General features: G+C 45.2%; 1 protein-coding gene across 3 annotated transcripts in view; it reads left to right on the top strand.

The window, feature by feature from the left end:
* MTR (5-methyltetrahydrofolate-homocysteine methyltransferase) overlaps nt 1–23,434 on the top strand; it is a 97,799-nt gene that overhangs the window by 46,370 nt on the left and 27,995 nt on the right. For all 3 annotated transcript variants that reach the window (XM_053667883.1, XM_053667884.1, XM_053667885.1), the window contains exons 16-22: nt 5,436–5,615; nt 7,346–7,462; nt 7,757–7,897; nt 14,318–14,407; nt 15,336–15,488; nt 18,957–19,064; nt 20,169–20,269. In XM_053667883.1, the coding sequence (XP_053523858.1) occupies nt 5,436–5,615; nt 7,346–7,462; nt 7,757–7,897; nt 14,318–14,407; nt 15,336–15,488; nt 18,957–19,064; nt 20,169–20,269 (890 nt within the window). The remainder of the gene's footprint in view (nt 1–5,435; nt 5,616–7,345; nt 7,463–7,756; nt 7,898–14,317; nt 14,408–15,335; nt 15,489–18,956; nt 19,065–20,168; nt 20,270–23,434) is intronic.

The following is a 23,434-nucleotide window of genomic DNA, read 5'->3' on the forward strand; positions in this document are numbered from 1 at the left end:
GTTCATCTTCTCTGCATCCCCGGAAGCCTGAGGTCTCTATGCTGTGTGGAGTCTCCACTTGATTCCTATAAATTTACTAATCTTCCGGGTAATTTTGGAAACAAAATCATCTCTGTCATTGCTCTGGATGGTGGTGGGTAGGCCACAGCGAGGAATTATTTTCCTCAGTAGGGCTTTCATTCATTACCTCTGAGAATTTCTCAGTTCTGGTAGGATAGACCTCTACCATCCTGAAAATGTGTGACTAGAGTATTTTCATCCTCAGGCCCTCAGTGTCTGGATAAAGGCTGTTTGCCGGTCCTCAAACAGACCCTGTCCTTGGTACTGTTTCCCCTTTTTTTTTTCCTAACGGGGATCTTTCTTGGGGTTGTTCTTTTGGCACGCAACACACTTGGGCGTTGTTTTCCATACGGCTTTAGAAATTCCAGGACCTGAAAGCCATAGTTTAATATGGCTGGTTAACGAGGCCCTTCCATAGTGAGTGGCCTCATGCAGGTGCTTCTCATGACTGCCTCCACTAAATGTTCAGGAAGCAGTATAACTCCTTTCTTATTTTTTCATTTACTGTTGAGGATGTCATCAAAACCCCAGCTCCTAGCTTTCTCTAAGTCTGCAGTAGAATATTCAGGGTTGAATTGTGACAAGTCTAGAAAAGGTACCAGAGGCATTCGTTATAAATGTTCCTTTAGCAGCCTCTTTCGCTGTTCAGTCGGCCACTTCAGTGTTCCCTTCCTGATGCCCAGGGTAGCATATAACAGTTACCTGTAAAGGTACCGGAGCAGCTTCTAATACATTAAAATTTCTGTTGCATGCTTCATTTCTTTTTTATTGGAAGTTAATAGTCCTCTTTCATTCCCAATACATATTGCTCTCTCTTAAATCTATTCCGCTAGAATAGATGTCATCAGTTATTCCAGCACAGTCATGCATTAGCATGTGAGTCAGGCTCTGGGAGGAAGGAGGCAGGATTTAACTCAGTTGCGATTTTTTAATTGTTTGGTACCTGCCTATTCTGCAGCAGCGAGCCACAAATTTCCTTTTCACTCCAGCAGGCTCAGCACTCGGTAGGGTGCATAAATGGTGATGGGATGTCTCAAGAAAAACTTTTCAGCTTTCTGTAAAAGCTTGCAGGTGGCTGCCACAGCTCTCATGCAGGCTGGTCACCGCTGGGCAGTGTGATCCAGTTTCCCTTCTATTTTCCTGTTCTGGTACTTGCTCTGCTCATCTGTTTCTAGATATATTTTAAGGTAGAGCCAGTGGAGTTTGTTTTCACCTTTGGCTGTGAGTTGTGAAAGAAAGAGGAGTCAGGGATAATTTCAGGGGTCTTTGGCCAGAGCACTTGAAAGGACAGGAGACTGAGAGAAGCAGATTTGGGGTGGGTGAGGATGGACCACGGTTATGGCGGCATGTGGAGTGTGCTGTTGTGCAGGCGGTTTTGGGTTTCCCGGGCACGGTCTGGCCTGCAGATAGAGTCCCTGTCTTGGGTGTGGTCTGTATGTAGGTGGGGTTTAAAGAGGGTGACAGAGCTCAGCAGAGTGGTGGCTCCAGTAAAGGGGCCCTTGGACTGAGGAAGTGTGGGAGCCGCTGTGCTCTAGGGTGGAGAGGAGAGGAGTTGGGAGGAGCAGCCTGTTTGATAGGAGAGGGGCCAGAAGGGCGGGTTCGCATGTCTTGTGAGTGAAGAACAAGCTTCCAGAAGGGCTTGATGAGCTATTTTAAAGAGTTGTGGGTAGATCTGGTAGAGGCAGCCAAGAATTTACCACTGGATTTAGAAATGGGGTAGTGAGTGTTCTTGCTGTCCTGTTTCCAAGGAGATGAAAGCTTAATTGAAGTAGGTTCAAGAGAGGATAGGAGAATTGGAGCCAGCGGGTGTAAGTGACTTTTTTGAGGAGTTTGACTGTAAAGAAGAGAGAAATAGTGTGGAAACCAGAGGTGGTTATGAGGTGAAGAAAGGATGTGTGGGGGGCTGTGTGTGTGTAGACGGATGATGTGACAAAGCTGTTTTGTGAGCTGCTGGGAATGATCCGATAGAGAAGGGGGCACCTGCTAGGTCCCTGCCCGTGTGAGTTGAGCGGGGTGGCAGTCGATGTGTACGAGAGGAGGGAGGCGGTTTGCTCACAATGCTGGAAAGAAGTGAAGGCTGGCAGGCCGGGAGCTGCTGGGCGTCAGTCGGATGGGTGTGTTCTCAGTGCAGCAGGGCACAAGGTCAGCTCTGAAAGAGAGGTCTGGTGTGGGCTCGAGGGATCTGCCTGCTTCCCCTGAATGTGAGGCGGAAACTCTCCCACAGGGACAGGTGGGCCCTGCCTGTGTTTTATAAAACACACACCCTCTCTGGGCTCAATTTTCAGCGCCTGTGGTCTGGGGTGAGGCTAGGCTTCTGTAATTTTAAAGCCTTAGAAGTGATTCTCACGCCAACGTTGGTCAAAATCAGCAGCAGTTCTTCTCGTTTAGTCCTCCTAGCCGCCACCTGGGGTAGCTGTTGTCCTGTTTACTGTGAGCCAAGGTCGAATGTCCAGGAGGAGACGGAGCCTACTTGAAGACTGACAGGAGTGTCCCGGCCTGGGTTATCCCCATGCTTTGTCTGCGAGCATGCTGGTGCCGGGTCTCATCAGAGAACGGCTGTCCCCATTTAGATCAGAATGTGCCCGCAAATAACAGCGGAGGGAAAAACTTGTAACTTGCCAGTTATGGAAGAAATGCAAATCAGAGCGACATTAAAGTAATGTTTCCTCCCTCCAGGCTGGCGACAGTAAACTGAGAAGTGAGCAGGCTCTGTGCCAGTGCCACAGAGAGCCTGCCTCCCCGTGGGGCGTGGCCTGGCCGGGACAGTGCTCGTGGACCACTCTGTAACACCTGCCAGGAGAGGACGACGTTTGTGTCCTTGGGGCCGATGATCTCACTTCTGTGACATTGTTTCAATAAAAGGGGTTGGCAGCCAGCCCAAGAATGCTATGTATGCAGTTTTCTCACTGTCTTTATTGAAGGTAGAACGACCTAAATGCCCACCTGAAGAGAAATTGGTTACGTACGTTACATTACTCTGTTGGAATTATAAATAAAAATAGTAATTATGAAGATTATCAAGCAGCATGACAGTGCTTACAAATTTGAATTAAGAATATAAAACCAAAAATTAGGTAGACACTGTATATATGGCTATATTTAACTACATTTGATAAAGATGAGCAAAATGTAAAGAAGACAACTGTTAAAGATGAAATTAAAGATGCCTTTTTAAAGACTCCTTTTCCTAATTAAAATATTTCCCTATGTTTATAGACATGCATGCTCATTATAGAATTGTGGTATTGAAAATTATTATGACAAAACCAAAAAATTCATATACTTGCAAAGTTCAGAAACCAGCAATATGGATATTTTGGTATTAAGGCCTGTCCTCTCTGTTGAGTTCAACTGGTGATTTGCTTTGCTTCCATGATTCCACCACTGATAGGGGGAAAGCAGCTCTTTGAAATGAAAACCATTGTTGTGGCTAAACAAAGCAGGGAACTCACACTTCCCTTGTTTGACTGTCTGGCTGCGGTCTCTGGTTTATGGTTATGATCCATGTTACAGAGACAACTGCAAGGTCAGAGCCAGCTATGACAGACGGGCTGGGCTTGAGACTCTGGAGGAAAAGGCAAATAGGAGTCATTTCCATGTTTTTTGTTGATGTTATTTTGATCACCCGTTATTTTTAACTCTAAATAACAAAATACAGAACACCTCTATTGTTGAAATTTCTGTGGAAAGAATAACTTTATCACTATTCACTCTCTATATGTAATTTTCCTATACTAATTGACATGATTATTTTCATATGACAGTTTTTGATAAGGTTTCCTAGAAATATAATTATCATATAGTAATAGACTGTATTATTTTTTGTATGCACATGTGTAAATTATATCAAAGAATAATCAGTGTCATTCTATAAATGCATCCATTAAATTCAACACATTTTCCTATGTTAAAATTACTTGAAAATAAGTTTCCAGTTTATGGAGAAATAAAGCCCCATTGGGATATTGATTAAAATTTAATTAATTTTAACCTAGAAAAGAATGAAGAATTGGTATCTTGGCACTATTCAGATTTGTCATTCAGGAATATGCTCTGTCTTTCTGATTACTGTTCAATCAAGTTTTATAGCTTTATTTAAATAGGAAAGCTCTAGGTATTTTGTGTTGTTTTGTTGTGACTGGCTTATATTTTTTTAAATATAGTTTTCCTTTCGGTAGTGGTTTTTAGATTTTTATTTTATAACCAGCCTTTTCCTTGAATTTTGATAAGTGGATGCTGTTTTTTAGTTGAATATGTTGTGTTTTCCAGTGTGGTGTACACCATAGTGTTACTAATAGTTCTGGGGAACTGAAGGCAGTAGTTCTTAGTTTTCCTTTACTTTGACCTTGCTGAAGGTAATGAACCCGAACCTAGGAGATGAAGCTCACATCCCTCCTCCGGCACTCTGACCTTTGTGAGCATCTGACATAGTTTTGCATTTTAGGAGCCCCCTCTGTAGTGGCTAGGGGAGGTCACCCCTCCGTGGTGGAGGTTGCGTGGTTGAGTGTGTCTGTTCTTGGGCTTTCTTTATCTGCGAAGCTCTATTTTTAAACTGCTTCATGCGTATAGGAAGTGGACACAGCCAGGTTCCCTCAGAGGGCGCAGGGTCTGAGGCACATGAGCTGTCCTTGGTGCCCGGACCCAGGCCTGGTGTTGAGTTGTCTGGCAGGAGCTGCGGCAAAGCGTGCAGTGAGCGTGCCTCCTTGTCTGTCTGTCTCTGTCTCCTTCCCTCTCCACCGCTCATCTGCGGAGCAGCGTGGGAGAGTGGAGGAGACCAGGAGGCACACAGTGGGAAATGCCACGGTGGACTCTGTCGGCCCTGGGTCTAGGGAGGACGGAAGGTGGCTGGGGGTTGAGCCTTGCTGCCGAGGGTGCCCTTCTTTGTAGGGCCAGTCCCAGTGCAGTTTGTACTCACGACCTAAGGCCCATCCGTGTTAACCAGCTGTGGAGCTGGAGAGCACATATGCATCCTAAGAAGCCACACGGGTAGTCCTGCCGGGAGGTCCGAGAAAGTGTGGCTGGGATGGTGGCTCAAAGCTCTGCAGGGCGGTTGGGGGGGACTTGTTTGTAATTTGTCCTTTAGTAGTGTTTGAGTCTTTGTCACGTGTGTATATTTTTTAGAAACCTGTTTATGACTATACCATGCGTGTAAGATTTGATTTTTACAGAAGCAGTGTAGCTGTCGTGCTGGTGAAAACACAGAGGGACTTTAAACCAATTCCTCCTTTGAGATAATTTGATAAATGTTCAGAAGCTGCTTGGCGTTTGGATTTTTATGAAACCCAAGCAGTGGTACTGAAGTACCAGTGTGCCTCTGTTTTCATAGATAACACTATTTTTCTGCTTAAATTACAATCAATTGTTCCTTTTTCCAGGCGACAGAAACAGACACCAAAATCACAGTGTGCACCCGGGCCTACCATCTGCTTGTGAAGAAACTGGGCTTTAATTCAAATGACATCATATTTGACCCTAACATCCTCACCATTGGTACTGGGATGGAAGAACATAACTTGTATGCTGTTAATTATATCAATGCAACAAAAGTCATTAAAGTAAGTACAGGTATTTTCTGTCTCCTACTAAAGACGTCAAATTGACCATATGGCTCCAGTGAATAATTTGAATATCATGTATATACGAGTACTTATTGGCTGGGAATGTTGATATTACGGTTCTTAGGTAGTAAAGTGGTTTTCTGAAATTTAGGGTGCTTTATTATTCTTTTTTTATGTTATTTTAAACTGTGAAATATAACACATACTGCAGAATATATAAAAATAGAATAATAATGAATTATAAAGCATATAATAGCTCTCATTTAGGTCATGAATAGAATGTGGCTATGGCCTGTGTCTGTTTCTGGTTGCATCCTCATCCTGGGTTTTGTTGCTTTTTCTTTATAACTTTTATCACTTGTATTTGCATAGTCGACCTGAATTAGCCATGGATTCTATATCTGCACATTCACTTCCTCACTAAATTTTACCCATGACCCCAAATCAATACTCATGGGGACTTCACCATTCTTCCCGGCCATCTCCTTATGCAGAGCGGCTCGACCCGACCCACCTTTTCCCGGAGGAGGTCAAGCAGGACATTCGGTCTGGTTCTTGTTTCAGCGCCCATTCTGTGAACAAGTGCCCTTTTCATGGATACAAGTACGGTGATTTTGTGCCGTACTTGCCGATTTTTAGCCTTTTCCGGGGGGTGGATTCCCCTGTGTAAGGGGGTGGGGCCCTAGGCACAGGGCTGCAGTGCTGTCTGTGCTCCTGAGAGTGGGGAGGCGGGAGGTGCCTCGTGGAGAAAACATGGGTGTTTGAGAGGCTTTGTTCAGACGGGAGTTGTGATGCTGTTGGCTGTGAGCTCCAGGTTGGTGAATCAACGATATGTATTAAACAGGTGTCCTGAAATGGGAACACACATAAAACAAGGTCACATACTGATCAGGTGATGGACATTTGGGACCAGAGGGGCAAAGGAACCCAACCTGTATTTCCTCGGGAGCAGTGGTTTCAAGTTTCTGGTGACTTGAGAGAACTTAATCACCACAAATAATGAGAATCACTGTATAGAGAGTTACAGCTTAGTTTTCCCTGTTTCTGAGCTTAAATCTAAGATTTTTCCTTACCCACCTTCATTTTAAAGATTGATCGGGGTATAGCTATACTTTGTTAACGTATAACCTTTCATCGTGGGGCTCTCCCACAGTGAACACTTCCGCTGCTGATCGGCATTTGGTTGGTCCCGTGCTGGGACATTGTGAGCAGTGCTGCTGTGAACATGTCTGTGTGTGGAGCTTGGGTACACGTGCACGAGTGTCTCTGGAGCATGTGACAGGAAGAGGGATGGTCAGGTTCCAGCAGACTGTGGAAGCTGTCTCCCAACTCAGGCAGTTTGTATATCAGCTGGCCGTTCCACGTAGATGATGCTTGACATTGGTAAAATGTGTGATAGGAGTCTTGAACTTGAACCTTTTACTTTCCACTTTTATATATAAAGTATAAGGGATGTCCTTGCTCCTTTTGGCAAAATAGGGGAATCTTTTCATGTTTTACTTTTTAAAAGATATATTTATATTTATTTATTTAGAGGGGGAAGGGAAGGAGAAAGAGAGGAAGAGAAACATCAATGTGTGGTTGCCCCCACATGTCCGCAGCTGGGGACCTGGCCTGCAACCCAGGCACGTGCTCCCACTGGGAACTGAACTGGTTCACAGGCCAGCACTCAATCCACTGAGCTATACCAGCCAGGGCTCTTTTCACATTTTACATTTTTTTGCTAGGAAACATTACCTGGAGCTAGAATAAGTGGCGGTCTTTCCAACTTGTCCTTCTCCTTCCGAGGAATGGATGCGATTCGGGAAGCAATGCATGGGGTTTTCCTCTACCATGCAATCAAGGTATGGTAAAACACCTGTTTCCCTGGAAACCAGCCTTTGCCTAGGGCAGGGGTTTGTAAGCCTGCAGACCAGCTCTGGCCTGCTGCCGGTTTCTGAGTGTAAAACTTACTGGAGCAAAGCCACAGCCACTCGTGTATTGTCTGTGGTGTGTCTACTCGACAGCAGCAGGGCTGAGTCCTGCTGACAGTGACCATGGCCTAAAGTGTTTTCCACCCGGCCCCAACAGATCAAGTTTGCCGACTCCTGACTGGGAGTGTCACTGGGAATTCTCACTTTGCTTTGTCTTGCCCTTAGGTTGGCATGGACATGGGCATAGTGAATGCTGGAAACCTCCCTGTGTATGACGATATCGACAAGGAACTTCTCCAGCTCTGTGAAGATCTCATCTGGAATAAAGACCCTGAGGCCACCGAGAAGCTGTTACATTACGCCCAGGTAGAGCGAAGTTGTTCTGATGGGTGGCTTTCCGGTCTTTGAATTTATTGCTGGGTAGTAGACCTTCGTTGTAGACTAGAAGCAAGGATCTAATCACTCTTAGGATCATTAAAGATTTTTAGAGAGCTCCAGGGGAGGTGCTCTAGCAAGGGCGGGGACGGACGGACGGGCCGCGTGTAGGTGTTCCGAATTTATGTTTCAATCTATTTTAAAATATAAAATTGATTTTTCTCGTATCAAAGTCACACAATTCTAGAAAACTTACAAAATACAGTTAAACAAAAGAAGGAAATAAGAATTACTCAGAATCCTACTACCTGAAGTCAGATACTATTGAGAGTTTGTTATAATTTTATTGTCCTAGTTCTTTGTTTTTTAAAAATTTTTTCCAAAATGTGTACTCATAGGTATGTCTATACACATACATACTTATTTTTACAGAAATAGAACTATACCCTAGATGCTTGTTTGGTAACCTATTATGTGGTATGCTGGGAACATCTTTCCATTCTAGATATTTTTCTACCTCACAATATAAATCGGCTCTTTTGGATTTTCTTACATGGCTGGAATTACCTGGTTCCCACATGTTTGCATTTGTACACCTGTTTATGTTAGGGTCCTGTCCCTCTGTATCAGGGTTCTGTAGTTCAGGGCTTGAGGTATGTACACATTTATTCAAAATAGATGTGAGAACAATAGTTAATCTAAAAATTAGTTCTTTGTTTCCCACTTATTCTGCGTTGGGCAGGCCTAGGTACATTAAATGTCGATCATGGATGCTGCTTCTTAGAATCAAGTTTACGGAAAGATGAGATCTTTACCTCATAAAAAACCTTAGTTTTACATTTACTTCAGAAAATGATACAAAGGAAGACATTTTTCTCCTACAGGCTGGGAGAGTGGTAGAATGCTTTTATGTATATTGCCGCCTTTGTTAATGTTTTCCAGGTTAAAATCAATTCTTTCCTCCTCCATCAAAGAGCATTCATTTGTTCTGTAAGAAGGGTAGGACGATTTGGGGTGAACCGTACTGCCGATTCGCCAGCCTAATGGTGGCATGCTGCAGATTTCCAAGACTGCTTGTGATTGTGAGCCTTCTGCACAGCAGCAAAGCTGACTGCTGTTGAGGACCGCTCTGCCTGGTTTCAGGAATTGTAAACCGTCTCCCATGTCTAAGGCTGCGAGCGACCTCTGGAATGTGGGCCACTGAAGAGACAAAGCTTGTCTCTGGTAGCAAATGCTGCTTCTGCTTCATCTCCCTGCCCCCAAAGTATGGTCGGATGGTCTGAGACAGGTGAGGCCCCTCAGAGGAGGGACAACCTAGGCCAGACACGATCGCTTAGGAGGCCCTCATGGAAGGACTCGGGGGGCTGCGACAAAGAGGGAGTGATGGACTCTTGCCCCCCGGCTTTGACAAATCCCAAGTCCTCATGTCCTCTGGGAGAAGCGCTTCCTGGCTCTAATCCATTTAAGCCTGAAGAAGTGTGACAGGGAAGATGGTGCAACCTTTCACCAGCTAGGGCAGTGCCCTGGTAATCTGGCAAGATAAAGAATTCTTAACAATCCTGTGAGACCTGTTTTGCCGAGAATGCTTTTAGTTAAATGATAAAGGCCTGAGCAGAATAAGAGTTTATGTTCCCAAAGTTCTGTAGCCTTTTAGCTGACAGACCCTGACTTAGGAGAAGCCCTAATGGTTCTTTGTATACTCTCTACTACCTCCTGTTTACTGCATGACAATGATTAATAAGTTGTACCTGAACTCCTGTGCAAAAATCCCAATAAAAGGCTGTCTAGGCAAGGGTCAGCACTCTCTTTCTCCTTGAGAGAGAGTTGCCAGGCTGCTCCAAGCCACTGTCCCCTTGAGAGGGTGGCCAGGCCATTCGGAGGCTCTCCCTCCTCGAGGGTGCAGCCGTGCCGGCCCTTTTCCTCCACAGGACTCAGTAGTCTGTGTGAATTTGTCTCATGTCTCATCCATGACGCCGCGGGCACTGCTGGTCAGTGCATGCATCAGACTGCAGTTCAGACTGCGTGAATACATGACCCTCTGCTCGGCTTCTTAAACCATTTTTCATGTGGACCCGAGACGGAATGTCTCTGGTCTCAGATCACTGCAAATATAACCAAGTTCTGCTTCAGCTTATTCCATAAGAAACAGTTGCTCCATTTCTCTTTTCATTTTCTTGGCTGCTTTTGCTCATGTAGACAGTGTTTAATCCTTTACTATTCTTTGAACATCAAGACATGGGTGTGAAACACTATTCAGTTTTTGTCTTAGTCTGTCTTCCACCTGGCAGGCCGCCCTCCTTTAATCAATCACTGGCTAAGGGCTCTCTGTTGAAGGCCTAAAGGTCATCAGGGCCTCTCCATCATGACAGTGTGCTAGAACATTTCTAAAACCCATGAAACGATATTCCGTTTCCTTTCTCTCTGCTGCTCAGATGAGACAGCGCTCCCACTTAGGAAAACCGGGCCTCTCATTTATAAGACCGTTCTCATTTAGGGTTTCCTTGGCTTTGTATTCTATGTCGGTCATTCTTTTTGGTCTGTGCTCACGTTTAGCATTTGTTCACAAGTTTTTGTTTATGTACGTGGCGCTGAGCTGCCGAGAGGTTTTTGCCTCTGGGGCACAGCATAATTGAGAGAAATCCTAATAGCAGCTTCAAGAGCTTAACAGTCGTCATATAAGAAATCGCCTCCCTCTTAATGTAACCACAAGGACTTACTACAAGGCATTGTCAGGTCGGCTATCTCCAATCAGGGTGACCTCTGTTTCCGTAAGTGTGTCTGTTAATAACAAAACAGATATACTTTAATAATCCCCAGGATACACTGAGCCCTAATGGAGCATGAAAAGCAGGAATAATATGTGAAGATTAAATGAAGAAGTCTGCACCCATTAATGTACCTGTCTGATACATATTGAAAAGGATGAAAGAGTCCTAACCTCTAATCCCACTTTGGGGAATGAGTGAGTGTGTTGAGAAATAGTTGCCTAACTTGGTGCTGACTGACCCATGACAAGTAAGTGTTTTTGGTATCTAAGGGGTCATGGTAATATATCACTTGCATGGCATTTCTTTATTAAGCGGTACCCAATAGAGGTCATGACACCTTTGGGCAAAGACTAGAAACATTTTTGCTCTGAATGGGATGGTTCTTAAATGACCTTGGATTGCAAGAATATTCTTGATACTTTTCTGGAAAAAAGATTTTCTGTTCTTTGATCTGGCTCTGATCCTGCCCATTGCCTCTGGAGCTCTCGTTCTTCTCCGCCTTCCTCTTGGGCAATTCGCTCGCCCGGATACTGGTCCAGTCTGATACCAGAAACAAGGCACAGGTCGTCCTAGGGACTCCGAGAAGCAGAAGGTACTCAAGAGCAGTAGCTGCAGATACAAGGAGTAGCCAGGTGGCCATGGGAACTGGTTGGTGGTTTTCTTGGTAACTTTCCATGTGGTGAGCTTCCAGTGTATCTGCTGTCTGGTCTAACTCCGTGTGTGAAACTGTGCGGCAGCTTGTATTCAGGTCCTGGAAAATGTCCTTTTGAAGGACTATTTGAAAGCCACGTCGTGCTCTGACATAGCTGCTTTAAAATGGTGCTGTTTCCCCATAAGTGTTGACTTCCTGAAGCATGTGCATCAACTGGGGTCTTTCTTATTCTCTGCGGCGCCAGCACTTGGGTGAAGCCTTCACTATGTCCTCATTTGCCCCCGTTAATGGTCGCATGTGTTTTGACCCCTCGCGCCCCACATGTGCTACACACTGTGAATTTTTCTGTGAACAAACACACCAGGTCCTTTTTCCGAGAGGATTTGGAGCAGCCTGCCCTGTTTTTACCGATCAGACTCATCCCACGGGCAGAGCCGACTGCTTTGTGGTTGGCAGAACACATGGTGCTCACGTGTAACGGGTGATGTGGGTGCGAACTTCAGGTCTTCCTTTTTTCTTTTTCTTTCTTTCTTCCATGCCACTTAGCTCTGGCTTTGTGAGTTTTCCCCTTCAATAAAGGTCATAGTATATAGCCTATGAATTTTGCAATTTTTTTGCTATTTTTAGTTTTTTAAAATTGAACTATATTTAATGTATAACATTAACTTCAGGTATATAATATGACTTGATATTTGTATGCATTGCAAAATGATTACCATGAGTCTAGTTAACAATTTTTACCACACATATTTACGAATTTGTGTTTCTTGTGATGAGATCTCTTAAGATCTACTCTCTTCACACCTTCCAAATATCCAGTCCAGTAGTGTTAATGGGTCACCGTACTGCGCATCGCATCCCCAGCACTGTGCCTTTTGACCCCTTCAGTCGTCCCCCCCAACCTCTGGCAACCAGCAGTCTATTTATGAACTCGTGTTTTAGATTCCCTGTGTAAGTGAGGTCCTACAGTGTTGTCTGTCCTTATTGGACTCATTTCTCGTAGGCTACTGCCCTCAAAGTCCATCCATGTTGTTACAAATGGCAGGGGTTCTTTCTTTGTACTGAGTAATACTCCATGTATTATATTTCTTTATTTATTTGTCTATTGATAGACACTTTCATGTCTTGGTTATTGTGAATAATGTTGCAAATAATTTTTTTAAATTATGATCTTCTTTAGATTTTGTGTTATTCAAGGGAGGCATCGGTCTTTGGTATGTGAGAAAGCCCTTGTGCTGTCGTTCTTCCAGTTAACTGCCCCAGGCTGGGTCTTGGAGTTCCTTCCCCCAACTCCTTCCTTCTCTTACACTGTGTCTGTTACTTTAAGGCCTTTACGTCAGTCCCTTTTTCCCCTTCCCCTTACTGCCACTGTAGTCCAGGCCTTCGTCATGGACTATGAAATCACTCTCCTCCTTCTGGGGTTCTCTTTAAAATAGTACTTGCAATGTAATTCTGCAGCTTTGGAACTTTGAATTGTGTTATCTTCTGACCCCTGACCCCACAGTTGCCTGGAAAGTTAAATCCAAATTTAATAGCCTGGATTTCTGGCTCTATGTGACTTGGCTTCTACTGTCCCGTACAAATGTCGCTCCAGAAGCATACATTTATGTTCAGCATTATATCATTCGGGTAATACTGACTGAACTTTCGTTTTTGCTACACACTTTGCTGAATGTGGAGGATTGCAGTAGTCAGAGGGTCTGCCCCTGCAGAGCCCAGTTCCGTGAGCCATGCAGAGATGGGTAGAGGCAGTCGCAGGGCAGCGCGACAAGTGCTCCGGTGGGGCGGACAGGGTGGTGTGCGAATGCTTGGGAGGGACACTGAGCCCAAAGGTGGAGGAGGTCAGGTGCGGCCCGAGGCTGCATGGAATTAGCCAGGCTGAGTTTGGTGTTGGAGGGTGGTGCTGGTGGCCTCTGCCAGGGCACACGTGCTGGCATCTAACTGGAACCTGGTAATGCGGTAGGTGCTGAATAATGGGTGTCAGATGAATGAATGCATAGGCCTGGAGGTGAAGAGATGATGGATGGTATAAAGAGCTGGTATGTTCAGGGTAGTTAAGCTTGCAGGGAAGGGCAGCTGGTAAAGCTATTGGAGAAGGTCAGAAGGGTCATCCAGTGAATTTCCTCATAAGTGGGTGTTTGACCTGGTTTGCATTTTGGAAGGTCCCTCCAGCTGCTGTGCAGATGCATGGAAACCAGGGTGAGTCTGGGCTACAGGGACCCGTTGGTTGCTTGGACTATGAAAGTGGAAGCAGGTCGAGAGAAATATGGAGGAGGTATTCAATATTATCATTAGGACTGGGTGCGCCATGAAATGTGAGGAATGAATGGATGTTCAAGAAAGATACTTAGATTTACGGTTTGGGCAGCTGGTGCCACCACTGAGGAGGAGAAAACAGATCAGGTGCAGTCGTGCTGTTGGCCTGTGTGCCCTGATCATTGCACATCTGTCCCTTTGCCGAAGCTGTCAGCTTCTTCAGAGTCTCTCTCCACCCAGTCTGTGATGGTCACTCCTTCCTCAGAGTCCCCGGTGCAGTGTATCGTCTGCTCCTCCAGCCCATAGCACGCCCTTTCTCTTGTAGCTGGCCTTCCCACCACCCTCCCGACAAGGCCATGCCCTGGCAGCACCTGTCCGACTCAGCGTCCTTACAGTCCCTCTGCACGTACCTGTGGGTAGCGGTGCTCCCTGTTGAGAGCACTGCAAGCTCGTCAGGTGTGGGGTAGAACTTCTTGGACTGACCTGGAAATCTTTTGTCCTAGGCTATCTTTTAGGAAAGAAAGAAAGAAAATATGGAACCTTGCTCTGTCCCCCTACTAAAAGTTCAAATCCTAAAAGATTTCTGCTTCCCTCAAACATTTATGGAGATCCTAATTCATTCAGCATACACTACTAGGGGCTGAAGTATAAAAGGATAAGGCCTAGTTTTTGGTGCCAAATAGTTCAGTAAAGACCTATTGTATTGTATGTGTCTCTGTTCTAATTTCATTTAAGACTCATGGCACAGGCGGGAAGAAGGTCATCCAGACGGACGAGTGGAGGCATGGCCCCGTGGAAGAGCGCCTGGAGTATGCCCTTGTGAAAGTGAGCGTGGGCCCTGCGCCAGCTGGGGGTGGGGCTCGGTGCTTATCCTTGTCTGATGTTGTTGCTGCAGGGGAGGAGCTGACAGCAAAGGAGACTCCCCAGATCCCCCTCCTCACCCCATCCCCCACCTTGGGCACATTTCGCAGTGTCCAGAGACATTTTTGGTTGTCACAACCGGGGTGGGAAATGTTCCCTGATTCAGTTGAAAAGCGAGTCCTGGCTCTTCTGCTGATAACTGCAATGTCAGGCAGGATGATCTCTTGGCTTCAGTTTCCTCATTTGCGAATCTGGAGAATTTCAGAGTTCTTTTCATTTTTTTTTGGATGTAGAATTTTAACTTCCAACTTCCTGAGATTCACACATTTAAGGTTGTGGAACATGTCGGCCACAGCCAAGGATCCTTGACCTAGGGGAGGCTGCAGGACAGGGCTTCATACTGAAGCTGGATTAGCTGTGGAGGCTCTGTGGGCTTGAATGTCACCCACGCGTCCCACCCACTCTTCCCTCTGCAGCCCCTAGTACTGCAGTGAGAAATGCTGATTTCATGGGAGATACTTATTAATGTAAAATCTGTTAAACCACTAGGATAAGGCAGGTATTGATTTGAACTTTACTTATCAGGGCTCTTTCTCTCACTCATAGCTTGCTTTTACTGAGTACTTACTTTGTGTCAATAGAGCCCCCAGGCACTTCTTATAGGTGTCTAGTTTAGTCCTCAGTGTAACCATGAGGCAGGTACTGCCTGATACTGTGGTTGAGGAAACTGAGGCTTAATGAATCCCCTGAACTGGTGGTAGAAACCAGGATTGAACGATGCAGTCTGATTCCAAAACCTCTACTCTTAAGTATTTCCATGATTCATTCTTTGCTGGCTATTTATAGACTTAAGCCACAGTTTTATGTGATTTTTCCCCCTATTTTTTTGTAGGGCATTGAAAAACATATTATTGAGGATACTGAGGAAGCCAGGTTAAACCAGGAAAAATATCCCCGCCCTCTGAATATAATCGAAGGACCTCTGATGAATGGCATGAAAGTTGTCGGTGATCTTTTTGGAGCTGGAAAAATGTTTCTACCTCAGGTTGGCAAAAGATGGGGGCGGGGGCGCGGTATTTTCACAATTAAAAGAAAAAGACTTCGTCTTCTAATAAATAGCATTTGAATATATTTCTCAGGTTTTACTTTTGAAAGAGCTCATAAGATCTGTTCAGTTTTTCTCTAAGTGTGGAGGTTACAGGTCATGTGGAAATTCTTAACCTCTGATCTCCATGTCTGACCTTGCGTACCACCTCTTCTCCCCAACAGCCACCTGCCCCCACGTAAAATAAAACCCAAGGTTAATGTAAAGTTAATGTTAGTAACATTGGATTTGACCAACCAGAATTCATCTTTTAGGGTGCATATTTTGAAAACGTCATTATCATTTTAAATAGTGCTATACATTAAACGTGTTTTTAGTAAAACCAGAACTCGCATTTTGATTTATCGCGGTTACTAACCACAAGTACTTGCTGAGCCGTCTGGGTTCGGGGCAGGGGCCTACAAAAATTAAAACACCAGAGGACTTCCGCCAAGATGGAGGCATAGGTGGAGACGCCTTGCTTTCTCACACAACCAAGTTTAGAGACAACAAAATATTAACAACAGAAAACATAGCCAGAACACAGAAAAGTGAACTTTTCGGAAGTCCAATAACAATGAATTCTTCAGCCTGACCGGTAAGAGGGGCGAAACCAGCTGGTGGAGTGGGGTTGCACAGGAAACTCAGTCAGACGGACTCAGGCGCCCAGATCCCAGGCGTGGGGTTGCAAAGGGCGGACCCAGTAAGCAACCTAGTGAGCACGACCCACTGAGCAACCCAGTGAGCAACCTGTGGATCCAGCGAGGGTAAAGGGCGACAGGTTGACTGTGCTGGCGCATTCCTGCGCAAATAGACCAGTGAGGGAGTGGGCAGTGAGATGGGACCGGGCAGTGAGACGGGACCGAGTGGGTCCCAGCAACGGGAGGCAGCAGAAAGGACCGCCATTTCCCTGCTCTGACCCCGCCCCCACATACAGCATCACAAACCAGCGACCCCACCCTGGAGGCCCTGCCCCCACCCTGGAGGCCCTGCCCTGCCCCTAAGGCTCCGCTCCTCATACTTAATGGGTGCCAACAGACCAAAAATGGCTCAAGAAGATCTCAAAGCCCCAGATCCCATAAATCTAAGTGACAAAGAAATAGCAAAACTTTCAGATGCACAGTTCAAAACACTGGTGATCAGGATGCTCACAGAACTGGTTGATTTTAGTCACAAATTAGAGGAACATATGAAGGCTAAACTAATTGAAATGAAGGGAAATGCACAGGAAACCAATAGTGATGAAGAGGAAACTGGGACTCAAATCAAAGGAGTGGACCAGAAGGAGGAAAAAAATGACCAACCAGAAAAGAATGAAGAAACAAAAATTCAAAAAAATGAGGAGATACTTAGGAACCTCCAGGACATCTTTAAATGTTCCAAATCCGAATTATAGGGGTACCAGAAGGGGGAAAGGAACAGCCACCAGTGGAAAACTTATTTGAACAAATAATAAAGGAGAACTTCCCCAATCTGGCAAAGGCAATAGACTTCCAGGAAGTCCAGGAAGCTCAGAGAGTCCCAAAGAAGTTGGATCCAAGAAGAAACACATCAAGGCACATCATCATTACATTAGCCAAGATTAAAATGCAGGAGAGAATCCTAGAAGCAGCAAGAGCTAAGGGGACAGTCACCTACAAAGGAGTTCCCATCAGACTGTCAGCTGATTTCTCAAAAGAGACCTTACAGGCAAGAAGGGGCTGGAAAGAAGTATTCCAAGTCATGAAATCCAAAGACCTACAACCAAGATTGCTCTATCCAGCAAAGCTTTCATTTAGAATGGAAGGACAGATAAAGTACTTCTCAGATAAGATCAAATTCAAGGAGTTCATCATCACCAAGACCTTATTCTATGAAATGTTGAGGGGACTTATCTAAGAAAAAGAAGATAAAAAAGATGAACAGTGAAAGGACAGCAAACTCACAGTTATTAACAACCACATCTAAAACAAAAACGAGCTAAAAGGACAGCTAGACCAGGAGCAGAACCATGGCAATGAAGATCTCATGGAGGGTTAGCAACAGGGGAGTGGGAGGAGAAGGGGGGAGAAGGTACAGAAAATAAGTAGCATAGATGGTAGGTGGAAAATAGATGGGGGGAGGGCAAGAATAGTATGGGAAATATAGAATCCAAAGAACTTGAGACACATGGTCATAGACTAAAGGGGGGGAATGGTGGGGGTGGGGGTGTGCAGGGTGGAGGGGAATGAAGGGGGGAATAGAACAACTGTAATAGCAGAATCAATTAAAAAAATTAAAACACCATTCTTTTTTTATAATCACTTGTTCCTTATTGTTAATCGCCCATTTTCTTTCATAACGTTCATCCTCATTTTAACAGGTGTATTGTTTTATAATTAAGACACACTGACCTGCACACATGCACAGGACACAGTTTCACACTCCTGCACTCACCGAGGAGCCGGGCCTTCCGTCGTCCCGCCCTCCGTCTTGTCTGTCTCCTCCAGTCTGGGCAAGTTCCTCAGCCTTGGTTTTTCATGACTTGACTTATTTTCAACTGTTCACTTCTGTGTGAACTTCTGACCTACAGACAAACTGCAAATGTAATTTACAACGTGCCTCTCTGTCCCTCACCCAGCTTCTTCCCTAATGTTAACATTTTTACTTGACCGTAGTGCAGTTATCCGAACCAAGAAGTTAGCATCGGTGTAGTGCTATGAACAAAGACCCTGATGAGGTTTCGCCAGTTTTTCCACTAGAGTTTCCTTTTCTAGGATGATCCTGCTTTTCTTTTATCCTGCCTTCTCTGACAGTTCCTCTTATGACCGTGACTTTTGAAGAATCCAGTATAGTTATTATATGGACAGTCCCTTAATGTGAGTTTGTCTGAAGTTTTCTCACTTTTGGCAAGAATAACACAAAGTGATGTTGTTCCCTTCTCTGGGGATCATGTCAGGAGGCCCATGAAGTTGCTCTCTCGTTACTGGTGATGTCAGTTTGGATCATTTGGTTAATGGCATCTGCGAAGTTTCTTCACTGGAAATTTCCTCGTAGGGAGAAACCCCGGCACTCTGCAGACACATCCTATTTCTTATCATGCTTCCCCCCGTGAATCTCATCACACCTCGATGGATTTTGTTAAAGGCCCTGTTCTCACTTAGCATAAACCTTAATTATAAGTGAATTATAATGCTGGGGGTCGCGGAGAGAAGGCTGAGAAGGAGCTCATGGTGGAGAAGCTTGGAGATGATGGGGGGGCTTTGGAGGTGAGAGAAGATAGTGTGCAAAGCTCAGAGGACAGGGACAGCTGTGTTGGGTCTCTCCCCTCTTCTCCTCCTGAGGTAGTCATTCATGGGCTCTCCTCACAGGACTTGTTCCTTTCCCTGCCCACTGTTGAACGTGGGTGCCAGTCCATCAGCAACCGTTCAGGTGGTTTGACAAAGATGCCTGACTCTGTGTTTTCCCCAGGTTATAAAGTCAGCTCGGGTCATGAAGAAGGCTGTGGGCCACCTTATTCCCTTCATGGAAAAAGAAAGAGAAGAAGCTAGAGTGCTCTCTGGCACAGTGGAAGAAGAGGCAAGTCATTTGTCCAGGCCTGTGGTCCCTGTGAGGAACTGGCCTTGGAGACTCCTACTGGAGTGGGTCAGGGACTGTGGGGCTCGGCTGTGTTTGTCACTGAAGGTAACACAGAGCAATGATCTCTTTTACCAAGTATCAGAATACTCTGGGATATGCCTCTGAGTGTGGCTGTATGAAACTTTTAATAAGAACATGATTTTTCAAACAAAGCCTATGATTTCAAGACAGAATCAGTTCATTCATTCATTCATTCATCTGTTGACTATTTACAGAGCTCCGACTAGGTGCTGGGTACTATACAGTAGACACTGTAATCGGTCCCTACCCTTGAGCTATTGAGTGATATTTGGTTTTGGAAACCTGTTAACTGAGTCCCCCCCCCCCCCCCCCCCCGTATACTGGTCATGTCCCAGCACATGGGACATGTGGATTCAGTTGGTTCTGTGGCTGCACCACCACGGGAGACACTGAGCTTAGCTCCTGGGGAAGCTCAGTCCACTTTGGCCCCTCGGAGCTGAACTCTTAAAGTGACCTGAGTTTGTGAATGGCCCAGACAAACGTAGTGTTTATAAAAATCTTACTTGCCTTGCATGCCTTTGTTTTTGAGGGCGGGGTGGTGAGGGGGCACAGAGCAACAGTGTTGAAGCTGCAAGGAGATAATCAGATGCCCCCCTTCGCAGGCCTGCTGGGGGTTCAGACTCCGATGGGACGTGTGGTGCTCACTGGCGTGTCCTGCTCACTGGCGTGTCCTCTCCCCTCACTGCCGACTGTGAAAATTGTCACACAGTTTTGGGGGTTCAGGGTATAGCCTTCAGCTATGGGGCTGTTTCGTATTTGAACCTAAGCTGCTCTATAAGGTGTGGAACCCATGATCTTGGTTGAAGCTCCCTAGGCTAACCAAACAGCTAAGCCACCTTTGAGCTGCTCAGGCTTCCAACCTCCTGCCTGCAGAGCACACGGCTTGGGTTCTGGGTCTGTCTCAGAGGTTGTCTTAGTTGCATTAAATTGCTTCCTGGGCCAGCACCAATCAGGCTGCAGAGAACCAGGTGATCTGCTCTGAAGTGATCACAGCAGTGTCCGGGGGCTTATCTCCCTCTCTAGGACCCTTACCACGGCACCATCGTGTTGGCCACCGTGAAGGGGGACGTGCACGACATAGGCAAGAACATCGTTGGAGTGGTTCTCAGCTGCAATAATTTTAGGTAAGTGAAGTCTCACCACTTCCAACTGCTTTCTTGCTTAAAATTAGAAGTATTGCCAGGATTATTCTTTAGTGGGTGGGAGGGGGTGGCATCAGATGTTAGAGGCTATTTTTAGTTTTGTTCTTACTGTGTTTTCAAATTTTCTACATTGAATACACCTTTTCAACCGATATAAGTTAGTAATTATTTAATTGGTTGTATGTTCAGTAAGGACAAAAAGAAAAGAAAAAAAACTATTCAGGTAGGGCCAAAACTCCCAAGAGGCTTCTTGAGAATTGACCTTGAGCCAGAGACTCTAGTAACCAGAACACTGGGCTCCGACCCATGGCCAGAGGCGTGCAGCGTATTTGCTCGTTCTCAATGAACTGCCATACTTCAGAGCCAAGACTTAGGATATTGGCTGAGGGGAGTTTTATAAGAAGGCTTTGACCAGACAATTTTCTTTTTTCTTTGCCTAAATAGGACCACACATGCTCCTTGGTAATGATGAAGCTTGGTTTTAGAATGTATACAAGTAAAATCCATTTCTGACATACCTCATCATAGCGAATAAATATGGAGCACAAGGTTATGTCCTTGTGAGTGGTGATGACCTTTTAGTAAGTGTACGTTTTGCTCCAGTTTTAACATATTCTTTATAGTCAAAGCCTAATGTAACTACCTCATGTCTTCTCTGGTCCATGTAATGTGCTCTTTTCTCTGCAGAGAAGAGAGTCGCACTGCTGCTGCAGCTGTGCCCCTCAGAGTTCTCTCTCAGGTGACAGTCATCCGTAAAGCCCCCTCTCTACTGTCCGCGTGTCTCTCCCTCTGTGCGTTCAAGGCTGATTAAGTGCAACTAAGAAGCTCCCAGGAAGCCTGGGGGTCAGGGAGCCAGCTCAGGATGGTGCCTTTCCGCTCCATCCTCACAAGTACCCGTGCTTGCCTGCCTACTCACCGTCAGGATGTAGCATTCCCTCCCCGTCCTGAAGATGAATGAGGACTGTTCCTCGGAATGTATTTATTATTTTTTAGAAAGATAAATGCATTGGAGAGACAATTGGGGTTGTTGTAATAAGGTTTTGCCTATAGAATAAATACTTGGATAAAGTTTTTGCATCCTAAAACCTGTAAGACATTTCTGCTTTATGTGATCTTTTCAAATTCAGTGCTGTTGGTTTTGATTTATCACTATTAGTTAGAATTTGGTTCAGCTAGTTAAAAGTGTGTGTAGATCATCTGCTGTGTGCCACGCATTGTACTGGTTTGGTTGACTTTATTCCATGCAAGGAGATTACTGTTTATCAGGCTGAATGGCCAGGTACATATCCAACTGTGAATGGGATAAGAACTGTTGAAAAGGTGACTTGTAGGTACAGTTCATAAAGCATTCTTGAGATCCCATTGGTCTGTGTTTATCAATTTTTATTCTGAAAAATGGATAAGTAGCTGAGAGGATCCTACTAGGAATGTTTTCCCTCCAGTAATGATGTTTTCAGAGACTTGGGAGAGCCGTGGCGTTTCTCCAGAGCAGCAGCCCCTGTGAAAGCCCACTCCCTCCCTGGGGCTTCCTCCCGCACAGCCAGCTCCTCTGACTTGTGCACTGCAGGTCTGCTTGTCTCTGCTAGTAAGTCTAATTAGGGGAACATCAGCTGATGAAATTTCAGTGATTCCTTTTACAAAACATAAGTGGATGTGCAGACTTTTCTGTCAGGTCAAACACCCTTTTGGGTCTTGTGTCTTGTAACAGTAGACCCTTGGCATTGGTGAGTTTGATTTTGAGTGTCAGCTAGTGGAAATTTGCTCCAGAGATGTGCCTTAGGTAGTGAAACCTGCTTCTGCCACTTGGGTGGATCACCCAGCTGGTGAGTGAGCCTAGTCAACCATCCAGTACCAAGTCCTAATTCATTCACCTTTCTTGTTCCTGTTCTTTGTCACTGATGCAAGTGAATTGCATGAAATGATAAAAAGAGTTTTTCTTTGTGGGAGGAAAAATGTAAAGAGGACTAACAGTGATAGTGCTGTCTGGACAGAAAACACATTTTTCATGGGGATGATACAATAGAGACTATGATGCTATTAACCTAAAAATATAAAGGCCTTTCTGAGTGAGAAGCATCAAACATTTATTGAGATTAAAAGAATAACTTTTTGGGAAGCACTGATTCAGGCAGAAGGCCACATGATATTCTGATTAGGAGACAAAGGCAACGGGTGTTTATTAGAAGGGTAAGGGGAACGATGACGTCCACAGAGGGAAGGCATTTCTGTTGGTGCGGATAACGTAGTGGTGTTACTCTGAACAGGGTTTTCAGTGTGTAGTGCAGGACTCATCAGTTCCGCAGTCACAGTATGTGCTCTCTGGTATACTTGCAAATAGTTCTCTTGGAAACAAGGGTGCTTAGGCCCAGGCCAGACGTATTTAGCCATTTTTACTTTCCAGAAGTTCGAGGCCTGAGTTGTGCAAGGCAGCTCCTTTGTGCTGGCATCTCCTGCCCTGTTTATATGGTTGTTTGCAATACAGTACAGTTTGAGAATTCGAATAGATCTAAGGATGTATAGACCTACAGTCTATTACTACCAACATTTGTTTGCCACTTCACAATTCATATAGGGCCTTTTTTTCCCCTTTAATCCTGTATTGAGCACATTTAAAAAAAATGCTTTTAAAGAGAGAGGAAGGGTGAGAGAGAGACACACATGGATGCAGAAGAGAAGCATCAATTGGTTATCTCCTGTGTGCCCGGACTGGGTATTGTACATTCCCAGACCAGGGACTGCGTGCACCCAGACCACCAACTGAACTGGCAACCTAGGCATGTGCCCTGACCTAGAATCCAACCCATACTTTTTGGTTTGAAATGATGCTCCAACCAGCTGAGCCACACCTGCCAGGGCTGTATGGCGTTTTTGTTTTTAAGATTTTTATATATTTATTTAGTTAGCTTTAGAGGGGGGGAAGGGAAGGAGGAAGGGGGAGAAACACTGATGTCAGACAGAAACATCAATTAGTTGCCTCTTGTACAGGCCCCCAACTGGGGACCGAACCACAACCCAGGCATGTGCCCTGAAAGTGAATCCAACCTACGACCTTTCGCTCTGTGGGATGACGCCCAACCCAGCAACATCAATCAGAACTATGGTGCTTTTATAGAATTAATTTTTATCTTCTCCTGATTTTTTTCTTTT

Source organism: Artibeus jamaicensis, unplaced genomic scaffold, assembly GCF_021234435.1.
Source record: "Artibeus jamaicensis isolate MK-2021 breed Jamaican fruit bat unplaced genomic scaffold, CSHL_Jam_final contig_473, whole genome shotgun sequence".
In the NCBI taxonomy this organism is placed as follows: domain Eukaryota; kingdom Metazoa; phylum Chordata; class Mammalia; order Chiroptera; family Phyllostomidae; genus Artibeus; species Artibeus jamaicensis.